Here is a 20,057-nt window from a genome sequence, read left to right on the forward strand (position 1 = left end):
CAACATGATCATGAGTTTGATTTAGCATGATGCCATTATTCACTTTCCAATGTATCTATGAGAAAAGATTTATGAAAAGCATGATATGTTTTAAAGACTCTCAAATCGCTATGCACGACCCCCGCCAGTGGGTAACAGTAACTAGGCATATGACCCTCGCCAGTGGGTAAAAGTAACTTGGCTTTACGACCCCCGCCAGTGGGTAATAGTAACTGGAAGATGACCCTGCAGTGGTAAAGGCCTTGTCGTGGGAATAAGAGCGGCCATAGCTACACTACCATCTAAGAGTATGAATTTCAAAGTATGGAATAATGACAAAAGTTTTATGATGCATAATCATATTTATGAAGTTGCATGAATGGACTTACATAGCTTTATGACTAGTTAAATTATATGAAATGTTTACTTCATTACAAGCACAGATTTCAAAGCATGAATAATAACAGCACAGATTTCAAAGCATGATTAATGATGAGTACGGATTTCAAAGCAAGAATAATGATGAATATGAATTTCAAAGTATAGAATAATGGCAAAAGTTTTATGATGCATAATCATATTTATGAAGTTGCATGAATGGACTTGCATAGTTTTATGACTGGTTGGATTATAGGAAATGTTTACTTCATTACAAGCACAGATTTCAAAGCATGAATAATAGCATAGATTTCAAAGCATGATTAATGATGAGTATGGATTTCAAAGCAAGAATAATGATGAGTATGAATTTCAAAGTATGGAATAATAGCAAAAGTTTTATGATGCATAATCATATTTATGAAGTTGCATGAATGGACTTGCATAGTTTTATGAATGATTGGATTATATGAAATGTTTACTTCATTACAAGCACAGATTTCAAAGCATCAACAATAACAGCACAGATTTCAAAGCATGATTAATGATAAGTACGGATTTCAAAGCAAGAATAATGATGAGTACGGATTTCAAAGCATGGAATAAAGACAAAAGGTTTACATCTGATTTGATTATAGAAAATGTTTTCTTTATTACAACTGTTTGTTCTTCAAATAGTGCATTGGCATGCAAAAATATTATGCTTGTTTACTTACTGAGCTTTATAGCTCACACCAATTTATTTATATTCTTACAGATGAATAGAAGATGCTAGGAATAAGGAGCGTAACATGCTCCAGGGTTATGGAAAACACGAATGTTAAATGTTGATATTGTTTTTAGAAGCTTTGTATGGATTTTAATACATGAACATTTAATGACTTTCATAAATATAGTTGTTTACAATTTGAAGTTTTAAAGTGGCTGCGTATTATTGTATGCTTAATTTTGCAATAGCACGACCATGTTATGATCCGAATTTGGAGCGTGACAGTATGGGAGAACATCACCTATGCAAGACCTGTCTAGGAGCGGATGACATCTCTCTAGAAAGAGATTTAGCCACGGTGATTGAGTGGATTTGGGATGAGGACCGACAGAGGGATGGACACCTGCTGCTCAGTAACATTCGCAGACTGGTGAGAGATTGCGGCTCCTTTTAGACCGCTCATGTATCGAAAGGTGAATAAAACTACATACTAGGTTACCTATTTTGCTACTCAACTCTTTTAAGAGGTCTTTTGATGGGCTATGTAGCTGCCCCATCCATCTCTACGTTTTTTTTTTTTTTTGGCTGTACTCGTTTGTATGAGTAGCCGTTGTATCAAAAGAAAAAAAAAAAACTTCCTACAGCGCAACCAGACACCCTCCAAATCATGCACCGTTCGCTTGACACGAAGGCCCCGTCTCATGTGAACCCACTTCATCTGTTAAGAGAGCCCATAGGTCGGTGATTATAAAAGCGGGTATACTTATCACAGTTCTTTCCGGCCTACATTAACTCTTCGAGACGAAGGCATCGTCCGCTCTTTTCCAGTCTTCCTTCCTCCCTCTCTCTTGGAGCCTCTGACCCCGGGCGTTCTTCTCTACCCCTTCGGAAACCCTAGCTCCGATCCGGCCTCCCCCGTTCTCTGCCTGCCATGGCGGGGAGATTCGGGTTCGGCCCCTCGTCGACGGCCGAATCCATGGTTGTGGTGAGCACGCCGAACCAGGATCTCGCTCTTACCAACTTCGCCTACTGCTCCACCGGCGACCTCCGGAAGTTCTCCACGCCTGGATCGAGCCTCATCTTCACCCTCGTGGGGAACTCCGTCGTCCTCAACTTGCGATATCCTTTCTTGATCCCCTTTTCTTTTCTTTTTTTTCTCCTCTCTCTACCGATGTGAATGCCTGATCGCTGGAATTATCAATCTCTATTTTGATTTGATTTCATTTCTTGAATTGTCGATTAGGATCGCATTATTTCGTTTTCTTGAAATTTCTCGATACGAGATCAAGGAAATGATTCATTTTTCATGAAAGAAAAACCCAATCTTTTTTTTCCCCTCCAAACTTGATTCGATTCTAGGGTTTTGGTAAATTTGAGTTGTGTTCTAGAATGAGATATGTGGGATCAAAGAAGTGTAACCTGGATTGTGATAATATTAATGTTGCTTCCAAGTCTGCTATTTATTTGAAGATCGAGATGAATTAACTTCTTGGTATTCATTCAAGATGTGATCTGGATTATCTTTTTTGTACTAAAATAAGCTGTCAGTTATTCTACTATGAGGTTGATCCTTAACGAAGTCACACTGCTCATGAAAGCATTCGCGATGGTCATATCGCTTTGAATGCCCTTCAACGTCGCCATACAAAAGTTTCTGCGGGTGACTCAATATCTGTTAGCAGGTTTGGCATCCTTGATTCTTGGGTGTTTGATCCAATTTATTCGGCTTATCCCTCAAGGTTTCTTGGTGACTTTGCATTTTAGGTTTGTTCCCCCTGATAATTTTAATCTAGCATTGCTGACATTAGAGTTGGAATTTGTTAAAGGGAAGACTAACAGAACCGAGCAAGTAAGTGTTTTTCTTGAAATTCAGGTTATCAATATAATTTGTGTGTGATGGTTAGAATTCTGATATTGCCAACACTGATTGCTTTGCAGTTAGATGCTGTTGTTCTTGCTCAACAACTTCGGAAAAGATTGATTGATCAGGTAAGACATCCCTATTGCTCGTTTGTTACTAGTGATGCAATTTCAATGATTTTTCTTGCCTTGCCTTGTACTTTCTAACAGTCATCTTGTGTGGCAATTGACTCATAGTTGTTCGCATGAATCACTGACGCTTGACCTATTTGCTAATTTTGCTTAACACCCACTTTTTTTTTCTCTGTTGCACTCAGATTAATGAATCTACACAAAATCTTGCTTCTTTCCACATTTCTTGTAATTTATTCACTAGACTTGGTCTCGGTCTTTGTTAATTATACGCAAAGAACTACTTTAAGAATCAATTCTGCAGTTGAGGTTTCCTATAATATATGGAAAACGTGGACTGGATTATTCATCTTGTAATAATCTGATAGCAAGATATCCCTCAAATTCAGAACATGGAAGAGTGAATTTACCAAGTTTGCTGGTCTAATGGTGAATCCACCAAGACCTGTCCATGGGTACTTATTGATGAACCAATATCTTTGTGTAATGGCCATTAAACCTTGCTGTCTAAATTTGGAGGACAGACAGGTGGGTGCCAAGACATGCCAAACTTTTTTTTTTAAAGCTCTGCAGCTGTTTATTTTTTAAAAACATATATCAGATATTGTCGGGAGAAAAGAATTTATCTTAAATTTACATAATGTTTACAAAGGTATCGGTTAAGTGTTCTGTGTTCCCCCTTTTTGTTTGTTCGGTCTTCTAATAACTGTTTGAGTGTGTCACTATCTCTGCATGCTTTTTTTTAAAAAACATAAAAAATAAAAGAAGCATGGGAATAACTAAAATTTGGTTTTATTCTGCATAATCTCATTAACAGGATCGAGTGTAATTAGCTTTAGGTTGTTGCTGAACTGGTGTATGGTTTGCAGGTTATGACAACTGGTCAAAGAGTGTCATTTGAATTTTGTGGAACAAATTATATCTTTACAGTCAATCAGGCTATGCTAGAGGGCCAGGAAGATTCCAAAGCCATGGAAAGAGGAATGATATCCAACGATACATATTTTATTTTTGAAGCTTCTCCAAACTCTGGCATTAAGGTCCTTACTCTCTGTGGCTCTTGTTTTTCCCCGCCACCCTGTTGCTTGCATTTATAATTGCTAAATCATTAGGTTTAGATGGTTTATTTCTGCAAATAGCAGCTCTCAAGCTCTCGAATGAGCAACATTAATTATGTTTCATGAGAATCTGGATATCCAGTGTGATGATTCTGCATGCAGATAGTTAATCAGCGTGAAGCTGCCAGCAGCAACATTTTCAGACATAAAGAATTTAATCTTGAGAAGCTGGGGATAGGAGGATTGAGTGCTGAATTCACGGACATTTTTCGAAGAGCTTTTGCATCTCGAGTTTTTCCTCCGCACGTTGTTAATAAGTATACCCTACTTAAATTTTACACTAGCATATTTTATATTCCAGTTTTCTCACACTGTATACTTGCGTAATATTTTGATGCTTATCTGATGGTTGTGCACTGCAGATTGGGTATCAAGCATGTCAAGGGAATGTTGCTTCATGGGCCTCCTGGAACTGGCAAAACTCTTATGGCTCGTCAGATTGGGAAATTATTGAATGGAAGGGAACCCAAGGTTTAACTCTATTTTTAGACTTCAGAATGTTCTGTCAAAAGATCAAGCATCTTATTATTAATTAAGGACCCGATCTGTAACATTTTAGATTGTTAATGGGCCTGAAGTGTTAAGCAAATTTGTTGGAGAAACAGAGAAGAATGTGAGAGATTTATTTGCTGATGCTGAGAATGACCAAAGGACTCGAGGTACATAGATCCTATGATGCGTTATGTGTATGGTATGATTTTCCAGTACTCTTTGAGTATTTTATGTTTTCCATTTATCATCAGGCGATCAGAGTGACCTACATGTCATCATTTTTGATGAAATCGATGCTATTTGTAAGGTAGACATCTAATTACACTACTTTTTCTTTCAATGCATTTCCTGCTTTCCATGTAGTCAAGGGTTGAGCATCACCTCATAGATAAGTTCCAAAGTAAATTGTATTATTCTGTTGTAATTCAATTGATATATGCAGTTCTATTCTCTAGTGGTATTGCCTCAATGCTGCAAATATACTGCTATTGATAATATTGGAATACAATTAATAACTATTTTTGACTTGTTGTTTGACTTTAAATAATGTGCTTTAATTTGTTGACAATTTAACTTTATAGATACCGGATTCAGTGCTTTCTTATATGTGCTTATTGCAACTGATGAGTCAATGCACCCCACTTGAAATTTTTCTACGGGATACCATGCAAAGGTCATGCACCCCACTTGAAATATGTGTTGTATGATGAGATAGTTAATTCCATGATTATAAATTGACATAGCATGTTTCTAAGAGACCAAGTGGAAAGAAGCAAGATTGAGGTTACGTGGTATGGATGATACTGTACTATTATAAGTCAAAATTTTGTTTCTTAAATATATATTGAGTAGGTAGATACTCAAAAGATTATTTGGAGGCAAAACTATACTAGTAAACAACAAGGTTCGCTATTTTGGTACTGAATCTCATATTGGTACCATTTTATTACAGTGTCAGTATGCAATATGTACGAGACGGTGAGGTGTACCGAGTGTTGATACAGTATGAGATTTTATATCGGTTTGGTATAGATACAGTACAGTACACCCGGTATGGTATGATATCTACCGATACGGCAAACGTTAGTAAAAAGAGTATACGACAGGAAGATGACAAACCAATGTTGTAAAAGATATGTTATTAATGTGTGTAGTATAAGTAGAATTGCATGAGAGGACCGAAAGGTATATTTTAGGAGATGGACAAATTAATGGAAGAAATTCTGGGGAGCTCGATATTTTAGGAAAGACGATAAGGCCTGTGAGAAGGTACGCAAAACAATATAAACAAAGATGAGAGTTGCAATACTTGAGTTTGCACTCGCAAATGCACACAAAAACTAAAAAGAGCATTTATTGACTCTCATGTTGGTGTCCTGTTGTTATCGTCATAAACATATTTTTTCTCTTAGAATAGTTGTTGGGACCCTTCAACATACTGTGAACTTATGCCAGGAGGTTACAGCATGACTTGGTCATAGGTTGATCCACTAGGTTCTTGATGAGGGAAGAACGAAACCAGAAGAAGCCCAAAGGATGAAGTATTGAAATTTAGAAGGGGAAATCATATATTGCTTAGAGGTAATTTGCTAAACGAGGGAATATGGATCTTACAATTGGATCAAGTAAAGATGTTCTGTTTAAGGGTTGTTAGGTATGGGTCTAATTCAAGTGTATTTGATTAAAAATCAGAGGAGAGCTGATCGGTTGTGCCCTCTACACTGGAAGACATCGTAATCCAACACTAAAGACCCAAAAGCTATCGAAATAATCACAATCGTTGACGTGGGTGTAGGGTGCATTTGGATTTGTTAGTTTATGAGCTTAAAAAAGTGGATTGTATGAACCACTGCAATCATTTCTGAAGATAGGCCCCAATAAAATTCTTATGTATTCAGATGCATTGCAAACCCTATCGGATTTTATTTAGGGATAGATTTTTATGACAGGGCATGCATATGTAATGGTAAAGAAGGACCTTATATACTTTCTAAATAGAATCTCTCAAAGTAACAGTTTACAGTCATGATACTGAGTATTCATGGCCATCCTGGATTCAGTCCAGTCTCAGATTTTGCTCTATAAATTTGAGCTTGGATTCATTTAATTTAATAACCCAGAGAGAGGGGTGGGGGGTGGGTGGGTTGAGCTCTAGTTGAGTCAGTTCAGAGTCCTATTATGGCATCTTTAATCTGTTTCAGTCTCATCTTATTGCCTTGTTATATTCTGATCTGTCTGATTCAATTGATGAGGTTATCGCTATGCACCACAAACTGAAATTGGAAATCTTTATTTTGATTTAATTTTTTCTCAAGTAGTACTAATTTACTAGACTGTCTCCAAGTTCACTAGGAATCTTCTTGTCAATTGGCTTGGATAATTAAATCAGCTTGGATTTATTGTTCCTCTTTATCTTTCTACACCTGACAGTTGGCTGGTTTTCATCCCTTTGAGGATGTTATTTTTGTTCCAATCTCTGACCATTAGTGGTTGTGAAGAACTAAAAACTGCTGTCCAATCTTCTTAGCTCCGTATATATGTATATTTCACCGATGCATTAGCTCCCTAGTAGATTTGAAAAGATCTTAATAAATCACTATTTATTGGTGGTTAGATAAGGGACCTGGGTGGAACAGGAGTTGTCAAAGCTAGCTAAGTAGTAATCTTAATCAACTTACAGGCTTTATTGATGCTTTATAGGTTTTCATTTTTGTTGTGCTTAATTAACAAGCAGATTACATCGGAATAGTGAATGCTTCATCTGTAGCTCACAAACTATGCAGCCCTTTTTCTATTTTTTTTGGATTTCTTGTTATCTTATGATTTTCCCAGAATCTATTTTTGTATGTGCATGCATGTTATAGGATTTGATACGTATGTTCGCATGTGTGTGAAAAGATTACCAAAGATTTTAGAATTTGTCCACCATTGTTATTGTGCATTTGACTTTACTGTTGACTGCAGGAATGGGATGTAAATGTCGGCCAAAGTTCTTTTAGTATGAAAATATCTTGCTCATATACCAAGGGTTGTTAAAATTTGCTGCTTGTATTGAATGTCGTCTGAAACATTGTATTGATGTGTATCGGTTCATCATGACAATATGTTTATGTGCAATAATGTCTAGAAATTTGCTATTGTTGATACATCTGGAATTTGTTATTAATATTTTGAAATCGGAAACCGCAGTCTAGAGGGTCGACGAGGGATGGTACAGGAGTACATGATAGCATAGTTAATCAGCTTCTCACAAAGGTGAATTTTCCCAAGTATTACAATTAGCTTCGTCAGTTGTATTCTTGAATACTAACCGAGTGACTGTATTTTAGATAGACGGTGTTGAGTCTTTAAACAATGTGCTGCTTATTGGAATGACCAATCGGAAGGACCTGCTGGATGAAGCCCTCTTAAGGTCAGTTTCTTGCCTTTGCTGGATTGTATAATTTAGTAGCTTGCATGCAGTACACCTACAATTAACTGCCTAGCTTCTTTTGCAAGAATATGATAAATCGTCAACAAGGATGTTTAATTATCAGAAGTGGTATTAATCAAAATAAGCCACATTGTTGGTTCATGCTGTAATATGTACATATTATATACGTGCATACATACAGAAGATGCATTGATCACAAATATTAATGGAAGCTAGAGGAATTTGATGGATGACCATGATGAAAGCCTGGACATTTCTAGGAGACATACCAATTCCTTGTTTATATTTTTTTTTCTTTGCTGTACAAAGAGTTTAACAGGATTTGATTGTTACACATGCTCTGATATTTGTTGTAAATGTGGGAGAAGTTAGGGGTACGACTTTATTCTCAAATGCTTGGTGTGGATAATGATTTTTCAAATTTTGTTGCTTCTAATTCTTTATAGTCGGTGTGGAAAATATTTGCCAGTTCTCTTATCATATTGTTCCCATTCTTTCTTATTGTTGCTTGTACTTTTTCTGCACTGTGAATTTTTTGATGTGTTGTTCTATATGTAGACCTGGACGCCTGGAGGTTCATGTTGAGATTAACCTCCCTGATGAACATGGTCGTTTGCAAATTCTTCAAATACATACAAATAAAATGAGAGAAAATTCTTTTCTTGCAGCAGACGTGAACCTTCAAGAACTTGGTATGTGCTTATACCTTTCCCTTAACTCTTTTATGGTGATACTTTTTCTTTTTTCATAAAAAATGTTATAGCATGACACTTGATTGGTTGAAACTATTCATGAAGGTGACATTTTGTCAAATTATTAGGGGTGTAGGAATCAAATTAAAAGTTGAGACATTATATCATTTCTCATTTACATATACAAGTGCTTTCGCACATGCATTGAGGGAGTCTGGCCATGCAACCATAAGAAATGAAAGGCTTTGCAGATGTGAATATGTATCACTGTCCCCTTGAACATGGCCAAAAAACATGGAGAATTTCTATTCTAGTGTTTTGGCACAGGCAATCAAAAGTTTTGAGAGAGGAGTTCGCCCATATGGCCGCCGCCATCCGTGCATGCGTGCAGATGCAAGCACGGTAGAAGACACGGAGCATTTCTCGTTTACATATTGGCACATCATGGAAGATTCAAGTGAAAGGAGCCTGCCTATGCAAGAACACAAAGGGCCCCCCCCCCCCCCCCCCCCCCCCCCCCCACCAACACACACACAAAATAAAAAAAAATGGAAAAGGAAAGATCAGGAAACTCAGAAGGCTTCTGCCTTACCCCTTCTCTTGGGAAGCTTGTAGCCCAATTAATACAAGATGCTGTGTCCTGAGTCTTGCAGACAGTAGACTGTGTATGCTGGACTGTTTTGGTTTTAAATATATAGCAGAGATTATAGTTTATCTTGTATGAAGTCCAGCTACAGAGAAATCTCAGCCACAGAATTGGCAGTCTAAACAAAACTTTTAACATTAAAAATACAAGATTATATATCCTACCCAACTTTGTCCCTGCATTAAAATATTATTGGCTCAATGCAACTCTGTTGATGAAATCACGTGGCATTATAAAAGTGAAAAATGTTCCTAACAACACTGCATTGTAGATGTAATAGGGGCATGGTGTCATGGACTACATGGCGCAGACATGCATGTTTGTGGGCGTGGGCACGGGAGTGTGTAGACACTCACATACAACGTTGGTAGAACTAGTATCGGCTACTGTACTGATTTCTCGACAGGACGAGTCGGTACGGGCCTGCGCCGTGCCAGGCCCGTATCGACACAGTAGAAGAGGTGGAGGAGAGGGAGAACGACAGAGGAAGAGAGAGAGAGAGAGCAGGGGAGGGAGGGAGGAAGGCCGGCAAAGGGTGGTAGAGGTCGCGCCGGGGTGGAAAGGGGAAGCCGCGGCCGTTCCCCTATTTGAACTCTTTCTGCCTTGGCGCCGGCCTCCGCCACCCTTTCTCCCTCCCCCTCACTTGTTCTCTTTTTCATTCTTCTTCTCCGCCTCTAGCAACGGTTTCGTTTTCGTTACTAGAACCGTACCGGTGGGCTGCCGGTACGGCCTGCCAGTACGGCTCGAAACGGCTAGAACCGCTCGGTTTAGGATGGTTCTGTCGACCCTGCTCACATACTTTCTCTTTGGGTTGTGGCGTGAGGAGGATAGGAGCGAAAATAAGTTGTAAAATCATACGAGAGATCGTTAGGAATTTCTACTAGTAAAGAGGACACTTACATTTTTTTTTACAGAATAGGAAGAGATGATACTAGCCCCAAACACACACACACACACACACTTTAGATTGCACGGTGATAGCTTTTATTGAGAGATGGTCCTTCTCAAGGGCACTAAATTTGTACCTAAGAATAATTATTGGAGGAAGAAATCTAAAAGAGCATGAATAGAAGTTTGGAGGAAGGATATGATGAAGCTTGTATTCGCCAAAAAAATATGATTTTTGATAGGTTTTGCATACCAAATACAATTATATTGAGTTCAGGTTTATGAGCACATTTATGTTAACGGGATATGATCATAGTAAAAATCATCAATAGTTGCTTTTTATAACTATATGTGTTACCTTGACATTTTAGCACCTACATTCTAAATTTATAGTACATTTTCATATCATGCTACCTTAATTGCTAAAATTATTGCTATGACTTGATGTTGATGTTGGTCGCCATTTGGATAATGTATCATTGTTGTGAATGCAAGTACTGTTTAATGTTGAACTGAAATTATCATGTAACAGTTTGAGGATCATGGTTCATAAAGTACTCATAGTTATTTTGTAGAACAGCTGCCTAGTTACCTGGGAAGGATCTCCTGCTAGTCTCGTATTACCTAAACTTGCTTGTACTGGTGGTTTCCCTGGTGTGCATGTGGACTGCCTGGATGATGTTAACTGCCTAACAAGTGCTTAATGTCCCATACTACACCTAGTTAATACTATGTATTGCACAGATTTTAGTGCTTCTTCTGTATCATATTGTAGGTCGCTGTACGTCATTGGTACAGGTTAAAATAATCATTTTATTCTCACTCACTGGGTTATATATTTATAGTAGCTGTGTATAGGTTGTAACATTATATATTGTACATCTTTTGGATTGTTTGGACCTCTATTGCAGTTTATGGTATTCTGCTGCTGCTAGACAATTTGCTCATCGATACTTTTACAGTGTGCATCATGATCCAGGCTCATATTCTTTTTTTTTTAGAAGTTAAAATTATCAAATCAATTATTTATAGTGAATTGCTAAAACATTGATGAGTACTCATTATTGAACATTAATTTTATTACCATGTTGAACTTTGAACCTCTAAGGCTGTGCTTGGTGCAGCTGCAGAGAAGTCTGCCAAACAGGTTTTTGGAAAAATGAGAACGAGGGTGCAATAGCTATTCCAGTCAGATTTGCTTGTTCCTGAGTCCCGACATATGATTCCAGGGGAAACAATTACATGGAATAAGGCCCTTTATTGTTTCTTTAACCTTTTCTGCATGGGCAAATATATGTTCACCCTCGAGATATCTCAACCAGGAATAAGAAATTTCAGCCAAGAAAAACAGAAATAGTTGTTCCAAGAGAATTGCTATCTCCATTCGACATTTTCTTGTTCTCAAATCAAACACAGCCTCCACAAGCACATAGCCATCCAGACTTTATGTTTAGGCAGTTGTCACCATTGCACTCTGACAACTTTGTGACAAGAGAAAGCAGCTGGTATCTAATTTAAATGGGAAGAAAAGAACAAGAAGCTTAGAGTTTGAATTTTTCATCCTAGAGATGCTATAAAGTTATAATTGTCGGTATTTTCTCAATTTTTCAAGTGAAAGAATAAATAGATGAGGATTTTCTCAATTTCTAGCATTAAAGGTATGACATGAAAGTGGAAGCACGTTACTTGGGTGTTATTTGTACAACTAGCTGCCAGTGATCCTTAAGAGTTAGCTTCTAAAGATAGTTAACTCTACCATTATGCTTTCGAGGCAGTGAAGAGAGTGCATGTAAATAATATGTGACATTATTAGTTGGCATGATAAGGGGTGTGTGTGTGTGTGTGTTAAATACATAGGCAAGAGGAATGAAAAGACAAGCATTTCACGCATATCTCTATTTCTCCAACCTTCAAACTCCTTAAACTGACATGGTAACACTTCCACTGCCATAGAACGACATGTACCTTCATATTTGTGGACTGTTGTTGATAAGTCAATGACACTTTTAAGTTTTGTTAAAATTGTGCTTCGATGCTCCAGATACTTCAGATTTATATAATTTGTCACTTGGAATAGTATAAGTTGAAGTGTCTCGCTTGCATTCTTGCATCCATAAACAAGGTAGAACAAAAAGTTCTGTGCCAAGTAGTTTCATCACTTGAGGTGGAGTTTTGAGCTTTGTTAGATTGCTTTCTAGCATGAAATTTTAACTATAAAGTGTCATGGGGTTTCTTTCATCTGATGCTGGGCCATAATGTCTGTTTTTTTTTCTGAAAAAATTCCTACAGTTGAAGTGTCCGGGTAGCAGATGATACCATAGGAGTAACAGGCTAAGATTTCCATGAGGTTTTGGCAACAAGAAACCTATGAAGCCTTGTTTGAAGTTGCCAGAACTCTGGATATGAGAAAAAGGACTGGTGTTTGGAACAAAGGGAAAATCAGACTCATCAATCTAACAATGAAACTGGGAATATTTTTCCTGGATATAATGATGTTTTATTGTGTTTTTCACTTAGTTACTAGAAGTAGGTGCAGATGCGGGTGCGGATTCAGGTGCAAGTATGGGGAATCTAGTATCTGGAAAGTTGCTTGAGATGAGATTTTGGGGAGATTCTGAAGTGTGTATTTCACCCTAAGTGGAAGTTTCCTGCTACTAAGGTTTTTCGATATGGCAAGCTTGCATGCTCACAGTTCTTTTTCTTTGCCTTTGTTGTCAAGGTGGTAAAGCTACTGCATTAGCCTCGGTTGGTCTTAATAGATGAACAGGTGGCTGTTGATATTTCACACATTTGATCATAGTAGACTTATGAGACAAAATATCTGCAGTAATAGTATGCTTGATGAGTAGGGTAGTGGCAGTGGCTGTTTTGGTGTCTCTGCTACCTTTCTCACTTCATTGAATGACCTTAAAAGCTAAATGTATATTTTGTACTTGATGGGCATTTTTTTTTTACCACAATAGAAATATGTGCTAGCACTAACTTGAGGTTCAAACATTTTGACACTAATTGCACTATATTTTCCATACTATAGTCCTATATGAAATGGAAAATTTTAGTTGCAATTCCCATCCTACAACTTTGCAAAAAACCGAAGGCGTGCACGCAAACAACTTGCTCTCAGCATAGGGATGATTAAATGTAGCGAAGCATGTCAGATTTTGTGGGTGTAAAATGAAGTTATATGTAATGGGGGTTTGTGATTACCAAAGTGCTTATCCATATCTTGATGCAGCTGCACGTACGAAGAACTACAGTGGGGCTGAACTGGAAGGTGTTGTCAAAAGTGCTGTCTCATTTGCCTTGAATCGGCAAATAAGCATGGATGATCTTACTAAACCTTTAGATGAGGAGAGTATAAAAGTTACAATGGATGATTTTTTGTATGCTATGCAAGAAGTTGTCCCTGCATTTGGTGCATCCACAGATGATCTCGAACGATGCAGGTATTGTCAAGTTATTACTATCAATAAATTTTACGTCAATAAAGTGCTTCTAAATTTACTTAAAGGATACTCTTGTTTTGTATTAGAAACTGGATATATATGTTGTCTTAGCGTACTATTTTTTTTTGAAGATGTGGAAGTAAATTAAATGAGTTTTCCAACACAATTTCTATGCGACAAGGTTGACAGTCTAAACATACTATTTGTTTCAAGAAACATGTGCTCAAAACTAGTTGCATGAAGCTTGCTTCGTAGTTCAAATGTAATATTTTTGATCATTTTGTTCCACAGCCAGTGTAAACAGTTATAAGGTATATTCATAGGAGATCTTTTGATATCATTAAAGTCTGAACTGGAAAGTCTGTTTTACCGTGTCTTCCAAGTATCAGTCTTAGACTAGGTTTGCGGTGTTCAGTTAACTACAAAAATACAGGATATTAAGTTATGAGACATCCCTATCATTTCAATGTTTGTGTTCGTGCATGGTTATGAGAAGTGTATCTCTGTCATGTTTTTGGGACACATCATCCTCTTTTGAACCATAAATGGCATACAGGCTTAATGGTGTGGTTGACTGTGGTGAGAGGCATAAGCACATCTATCAAAGAGCTATGCTTCTTGTGGAGCAAGTTAAAGTAAGTAAGGGAAGCCCACTTGTTACTTGCCTTCTGGAAGGTCCAAGCGGCAGGTAGCTTATCATATACCTGTTCTTTTCACCTCTCTTTGTTGCAGTGTGTATGTTATCTGATGAAGTTTCTATTGTCAGTGGTAAGACAGCAATGGCAGCTACGATTGGCATTGACAGTGATTTCCCCTATGTCAAGATAGTAAGCATCTTCTCATTTTTCTAAGGATCATCCACTCTTTTAAGGTTGTTTGTTTCTAATGATATGACACCTTATTGTGAATATAGATCTCAGCAGAAACAATGATTGGTCTCAGTGAGAGCAGTAAATGTGCACAAATTGTTAAGGTTTGTTTATAATTGAATTAGCTTATTTAATCTTGTATATGTTGAAAGGAAATCTGGAAAAATTTCTTGCTCTTTGCAACTGAACTAGCTAATAAGTTGACATCTTAATGGTTTTTTCCTTCCTGTGTACTAGACTGATTCGTATTCTTGTACAATATAGGTATTTGAGGATGCTTACAAATCTCAATTAAGCATCATAATTCTGGATGACATTGAAAGGTAACTCTTAACTTATGTAACTATTGTGGCTTTGCTAAAGTTACTGGAGAGAGAGAATAATCAGCAACTTAATATTCATTTATATACAAAATGCAAATTGCACGAAATATAATTGGTTGCCCACCTCTAAACATGGTAAGGAAAGTGTCCTTGCCCTCTAGGATAGTTCTCGTGTTCTGTGAGAATTAAATAGTATGCATATTTACACTATGCTATTTCCTGATTATTCTTTATGCATGACAGTTCCACATATTCTATACTTCAGGTTATTGGAGTATGTTGCTATAGGGCCACGCTTTTCAAATTTGATTTCACAAACATTATTGGTCCTCCTGAAACGACTTCCTCCAAAGGTTCTTATTTCTTCCATTTCCTTCTGCTCATTCCTTCTAAAACGGTTTGTGCAAAAGCTTATCAAATCAAGAAAAGAATTATGAGATCAAATATACCTAGGCTTTTACCGGTCATACTTGCATATATTCAGCATCATGGAACAATGATATTAAAAATTTGTGAGTTTTCTGTAAGGTTTTTTGGCCAGAATTTGCCTGAGTCTTTCATTTACTTTTTGACATTAACAGTTCTTATTCTGTAAACTGCAAATAGGGCTAGCTGCTTAGATCTTAGCATGACGGATATGTTATATCCTCTTGCAGGGTAAGAACATGCTGGTAATTGGAACAACAAGTGAGGCGGGCTTTCTGGAGTCTCTTGGCATATGTGATGCATTCTCTGTCACATACCATGTTCCAACTCTAGACAAGGCAGATGCCAAAAAGGTAGAGGAATATGGGAAGGAAGTTTTTTGCTGAAAACAAAAAAGGAAATGATCGGTGGATATATATAGTGATAGATGTAAAGTTAAACTGCTATCAGGATATTATGCATGCCAGTAAGGGCCTGTTTGATATTGCTTTTGTTTTCTGTTTTTGTTTTCAAAAATCCAAGAAGAAAATTGAACTAGCCTGGACAAAAAATCTATGATATGACCCTTTTGTTTTTTAAATCTTTTTTGCAAAACCTATGGAGTTTTTCGCAGCAACATATTGCCTTGTGTTCATATGCATCTGCTTAGCGACCAGAGATTTTAAATTTGAATCTTGGGCGGTACATCAAAAGCAAGGAATGGCAGGAGTTCTGCATAAATGCTATCTCCAATATCAATCTCCTTCTGGTATTCGCTTATTTGCAGGGAAACAAAAACAGAACATGATAACAATACGAAACAGGCCCTAAAATCACATGTTTATCGCTTTGTCTCTAGAAACCTAGTTGAAGTCTAACTATATCATAGGTGAGTGACAACACCAGATATCTTGCTAGCTGGTATTGGTACATCGAGTAAAACAACTTAGATAACTATTCTGTAAATGCAGCATGCTTGATTACTGTTCTTCTTATTGATCTTGAAGGTGGTCACCAAGGTTGGGCTTCCATGACCTTTGAGCTTTTGTTTTCCATGACGTGGAGGGTGATTTGCTACAGTCAACTATTGTGTTTTCATTTATATACAAAAATGCATGTTAGTTCTATTTTCAGGATTGCATATGAATGTGCATGCATAAAGTCGAGATGGCATGCACAAGCTAGAGTTCTAATATTACATGAGTTGGCAGCATTATAAATGTAACATTCGACCTTGAGAGTTTTTGTTAGATTGACATTGTCTTGCAACTATGCAGTTATTAGTGCAGTTCTTCGAAATTTGTGGCCACAATTTGCTCGGTAAATTTAGCTCATGAAATCTCCTCTCTGCAGGTTTTGCAAGGGCTTAATGTATTTGCTGAAGATGATATTGATTTAGCGGCTGAAGCGCTGCATGATGTAAGCTCGATGTCTCTAATTCTCCTGCCAACCTACCTATTTAAGACACTTATCAATGAGAACTACAAGAAAAAAGTAAACTGTGCTTAGATTTCGTGTTGGTTTGCTCCGTAATATATTCTAGTTGAGCAATAATAAATGATGAGATTTTGTTTTTGAGCAACTTGTTTGTTGTTCAGTATTATGAACACATAATCCCATTTGGATCATGTTCGTATTGCTTTAAGGGAAGTTGGTGAGTCTGAACCATCTAAAGCATAAAGTCACTTCTGTAGATTCTAAACCCTTATGGTCACCTTGTTAAATGCAATGGCCCCACCAAGCGTTAACATAGATAAACTGTTACATTGATTGAAGCTGAGAATAACATCAACCTGAGAATGTATGTATGTTGGTTCTCATGTTCTTTGGGATGTTTTCAGATGCCCTTGAAGAAGTTGTATATGCTTGTGGAGATGGCTGCACAAGGATCCACGGGAGGAAGTGCAGAGGCTATTTACTCTGGAAAAGAGAAGATTAGCCTAAATCACTTCTATGATATCTTGGGTGACATTGTGTCCTTCCGACACTGAGTTTTTATATATTACTCTGACATCAGATAAGTAGGTATGATTTTTGTGGATTAATTTTTTCTTTTTCTTCGTCATGTTTTTGACACTCAGACAATTTTCTTTTTCTCCAGTTTTTTGTTCCGATGAGGGTGGTTGTTCCTTGTTATTCTTTTCTGCTGAATAGGTCTGAGCTTAAATCACTATAGTAGATGAGCTCTGGTAATATTTCGGTGTTAGTGTTCCGGTGAGACATTTTTCCTTTATATTCTTTTGGTAAGAAGAACCAGTTTGCAGCACTGATATGTACTCATGACGTAAAGTTAATTGGAATTAGCGTTGCTTTCATATCATTGTCACGACAGTTACATTCTGTTGCAATGGACGTTTATATCAATATAATTTTGTGTGGTGGCAGAATTAGTTGGGCTTGTTTCACATATAGGGTTTACCAATGTTCTTGTGTTATGACTCCATTTATGTTAGGTAAATTCTAAGAGTTCTGATTCCAGTGAGTAGACTTTCTTTCGTATTATTATCATGACAGTCACATTCTGCTACAATGGATATTGTCATTTATGCCAATATAATTTCATATGGTGGCAGAATTAGTTAATTGAATTTTTAATTTAGGACATAAGCTGGACTTGTTTCCCATATCGGGTTTGCTAATGTCCTTGTTTGATGACTCCATTCATGTTTGATAAATTCCAAGAGTTTTGCTTCCAGGTAGGTTGTGGATTACATACTCTAGCAATTATAATATATAGCTTGTGTGGAGGTGGAACCCAGGAATGTGGAAGAGGTTTCATTTTAAAAGAAATATAATCCTTTTTCCAGAAAAAGAAATATAATCCAAGTTAGTGGAATAATGCAGATTAAAAAGTGATTCAGATATTTTGATTTTTTTTTGCTTGTAGTTTGTATTAATCCGACATAAAAAAGCTGGGTGAAGCATGATTGTTGGTGTTAACCTAGCCCCATAGAAACTAGTGAAGCTTGGATCACAAAATTGAGTCCTGGTGGGTGATGGATACAATCATATAGCCCAATAAATAACTTCATAATATTTACATGCATAATCATGATCATAGAAAACTTTATCATAGCCTAATGAATGGGTCGGTCTTGGGTCAAATCTACGTTGCATCTGATCCGAACTCAATAGGACTTCAGGTGCAATGCAGATTCAGGTTTATCAAAATAAGTATGACCTGAGCTTGCACCTGGACCTGATTAATAACGGATTCGGATTCGAGTAATTTTTAAGGTTCAATGTATATGATTTAGTAGGCTATTTAGTCAAGGGTCACCCACTCTCAAAACTAGGTCTCTTATCATGATAGTTTTCCATATATAACATGTTACGTATTTGTGACAAATTGCATTTGAAAAGTACGATATAGAAAATGAATGACTATTTTTTAAAAATATAATCAATTTAAAATACATTTTTTTATTTATGTTATTTGATTGAAATAAATCAAATTTAAGTATCATTGTGATCTGGGAAAGTGCATGTGTCAGAAAAAGCACAAGACATGGTGAAAATCAAACGACGCAAGCCATGTGGCTAATCCTTTGTATTCCTAAATTTTTATATACTACATTTATATGGTACGTGTACATATTTGAATTATCAGGCTTTCGGATTCGGACATATCTATATCCCAATCCAATAAAAGTGGATTTGTAAATATGAAATCTGACTGTTACAGTAAGGTTGTTGAAATTTTTTTATTGGATCTATATCTGCTTATTGTTGGGTTGAAGGTTTTTGGGTACACATCCTGATACTATCTAACGGATTTAAACTTAAAACAGTCATATTTAAGATGAGAGCTAATGGTAAAATGACAAGGTTTTTCTATATTTTTAAATATCTTATTGTAAATTGGAAGCCAATGAGAATAAAATCCTAACTTGATTCCAGATCCTATTAACTTATCACATTCAATTTGGTTGCAACCCACGAGATTGGTTTCTATTGAAGAGTAGTCTTTGTATGTGGTGTGACCTTTTATCCTTGTGTTAAAACGTGAAAGGTAGACCTAGCTTTTATATTTAGGAACCTGTAAAGTTTCTAGAACTGTTATATATTTGACGTTTGGATGGTCAATTAGCTTGTTAAGGTGATGCTTTTCGCATGAATGATAATCTGTGAAGGGTCAAGAGGACAAAGAACCGGGAGGAATCACAGGAGTTGGTGCGTCTTGCTACTTCGTGATTAAATAATCAAGCATCCAATTAGGCTTCAACTGGATGTGTAATTGGGGCCGAAGTCAAGGTTGAAAATGGATTGAATATTGATGTATCTGTATCTTTATCACTTTTATTTGACAAATATAAACCTCAGCATAGATACTAAATTTCTAGCTGTACTTGGTTTAAACAGATGTATATACGAATATTGACAATATGGATATTATTTATATGCTTAAATCTTATGGATAGAATATTGTTCTAATTTTCTGTTTGTTAAAATAAAATAAGTACATGTCTTGCAATTTTTATTATTTTTCTAAAATAATGTAAAAGAGATATATAGTTGTATTGACTTTATCATCTCACACTTCTAGTGGATCTTAATAATTCCATTCCTGATTAGAAAACTAACTATGAAAAATGCGGTCCTCCAAATCAAAGATTTCATTGTATGAAAAAATAAAACAAATACATGTTGATGTTTTTGCATTTTTTTCTCAAAAGTTTATGGTTGG

The 20,057-nt window shown here is 36.7% G+C and overlaps 1 protein-coding gene across 8 annotated transcripts; it reads left to right on the forward strand.

Annotated features, from left to right (window-relative positions):
* Positions 1–1,821: 1,821 nt before the first annotated feature.
* On the forward strand, positions 1,822–19,779 carry LOC103695578 (vesicle-fusing ATPase-like). 8 transcript variants are annotated; one of them, XM_008776945.5, is made up of 22 exons: positions 1,822–2,185; positions 2,653–2,748; positions 2,831–2,915; positions 3,005–3,055; positions 3,928–4,098; positions 4,279–4,433; positions 4,539–4,647; positions 4,736–4,835; positions 4,920–4,975; positions 7,858–7,923; positions 7,998–8,080; positions 8,660–8,793; positions 13,563–13,773; positions 14,330–14,461; positions 14,540–14,600; positions 14,687–14,746; positions 14,907–14,965; positions 15,231–15,318; positions 15,622–15,744; positions 16,724–16,789; positions 17,212–17,395; positions 19,504–19,779. In XM_008776945.5, exons 1-21 carry the CDS (start codon positions 1,998–2,000, stop codon positions 17,359–17,361), a joined length of 2,244 nt encoding a protein of 747 aa, XP_008775167.1. In that variant the 5' UTR covers positions 1,822–1,997; the 3' UTR covers positions 17,362–17,395; positions 19,504–19,779. The 8 variants fall into 8 exon arrangements, 4 of the variants coding, with proteins under 4 accessions (XP_008775167.1, XP_008775165.1, XP_008775166.1 ...); XM_008776943.5 differs by lacking the exon at positions 19,504–19,779 and adding an exon at positions 17,472–17,685; XM_008776944.5 differs by lacking the exon at positions 19,504–19,779 and adding an exon at positions 17,472–17,685 and having other exon boundaries at positions 17,212–17,391.
* The last annotated feature ends 278 nt before the right edge of the window (positions 19,780–20,057 follow it).

Source organism: Phoenix dactylifera, chromosome 1 (assembly GCF_051530095.1).
Source record: "Phoenix dactylifera cultivar Ajwa chromosome 1, Ajwa_hap1_PhDact_Kaust_v1.1, whole genome shotgun sequence".
In the NCBI taxonomy this organism is placed as follows: Eukaryota; Viridiplantae; Streptophyta; class Magnoliopsida; order Arecales; family Arecaceae; genus Phoenix; species Phoenix dactylifera.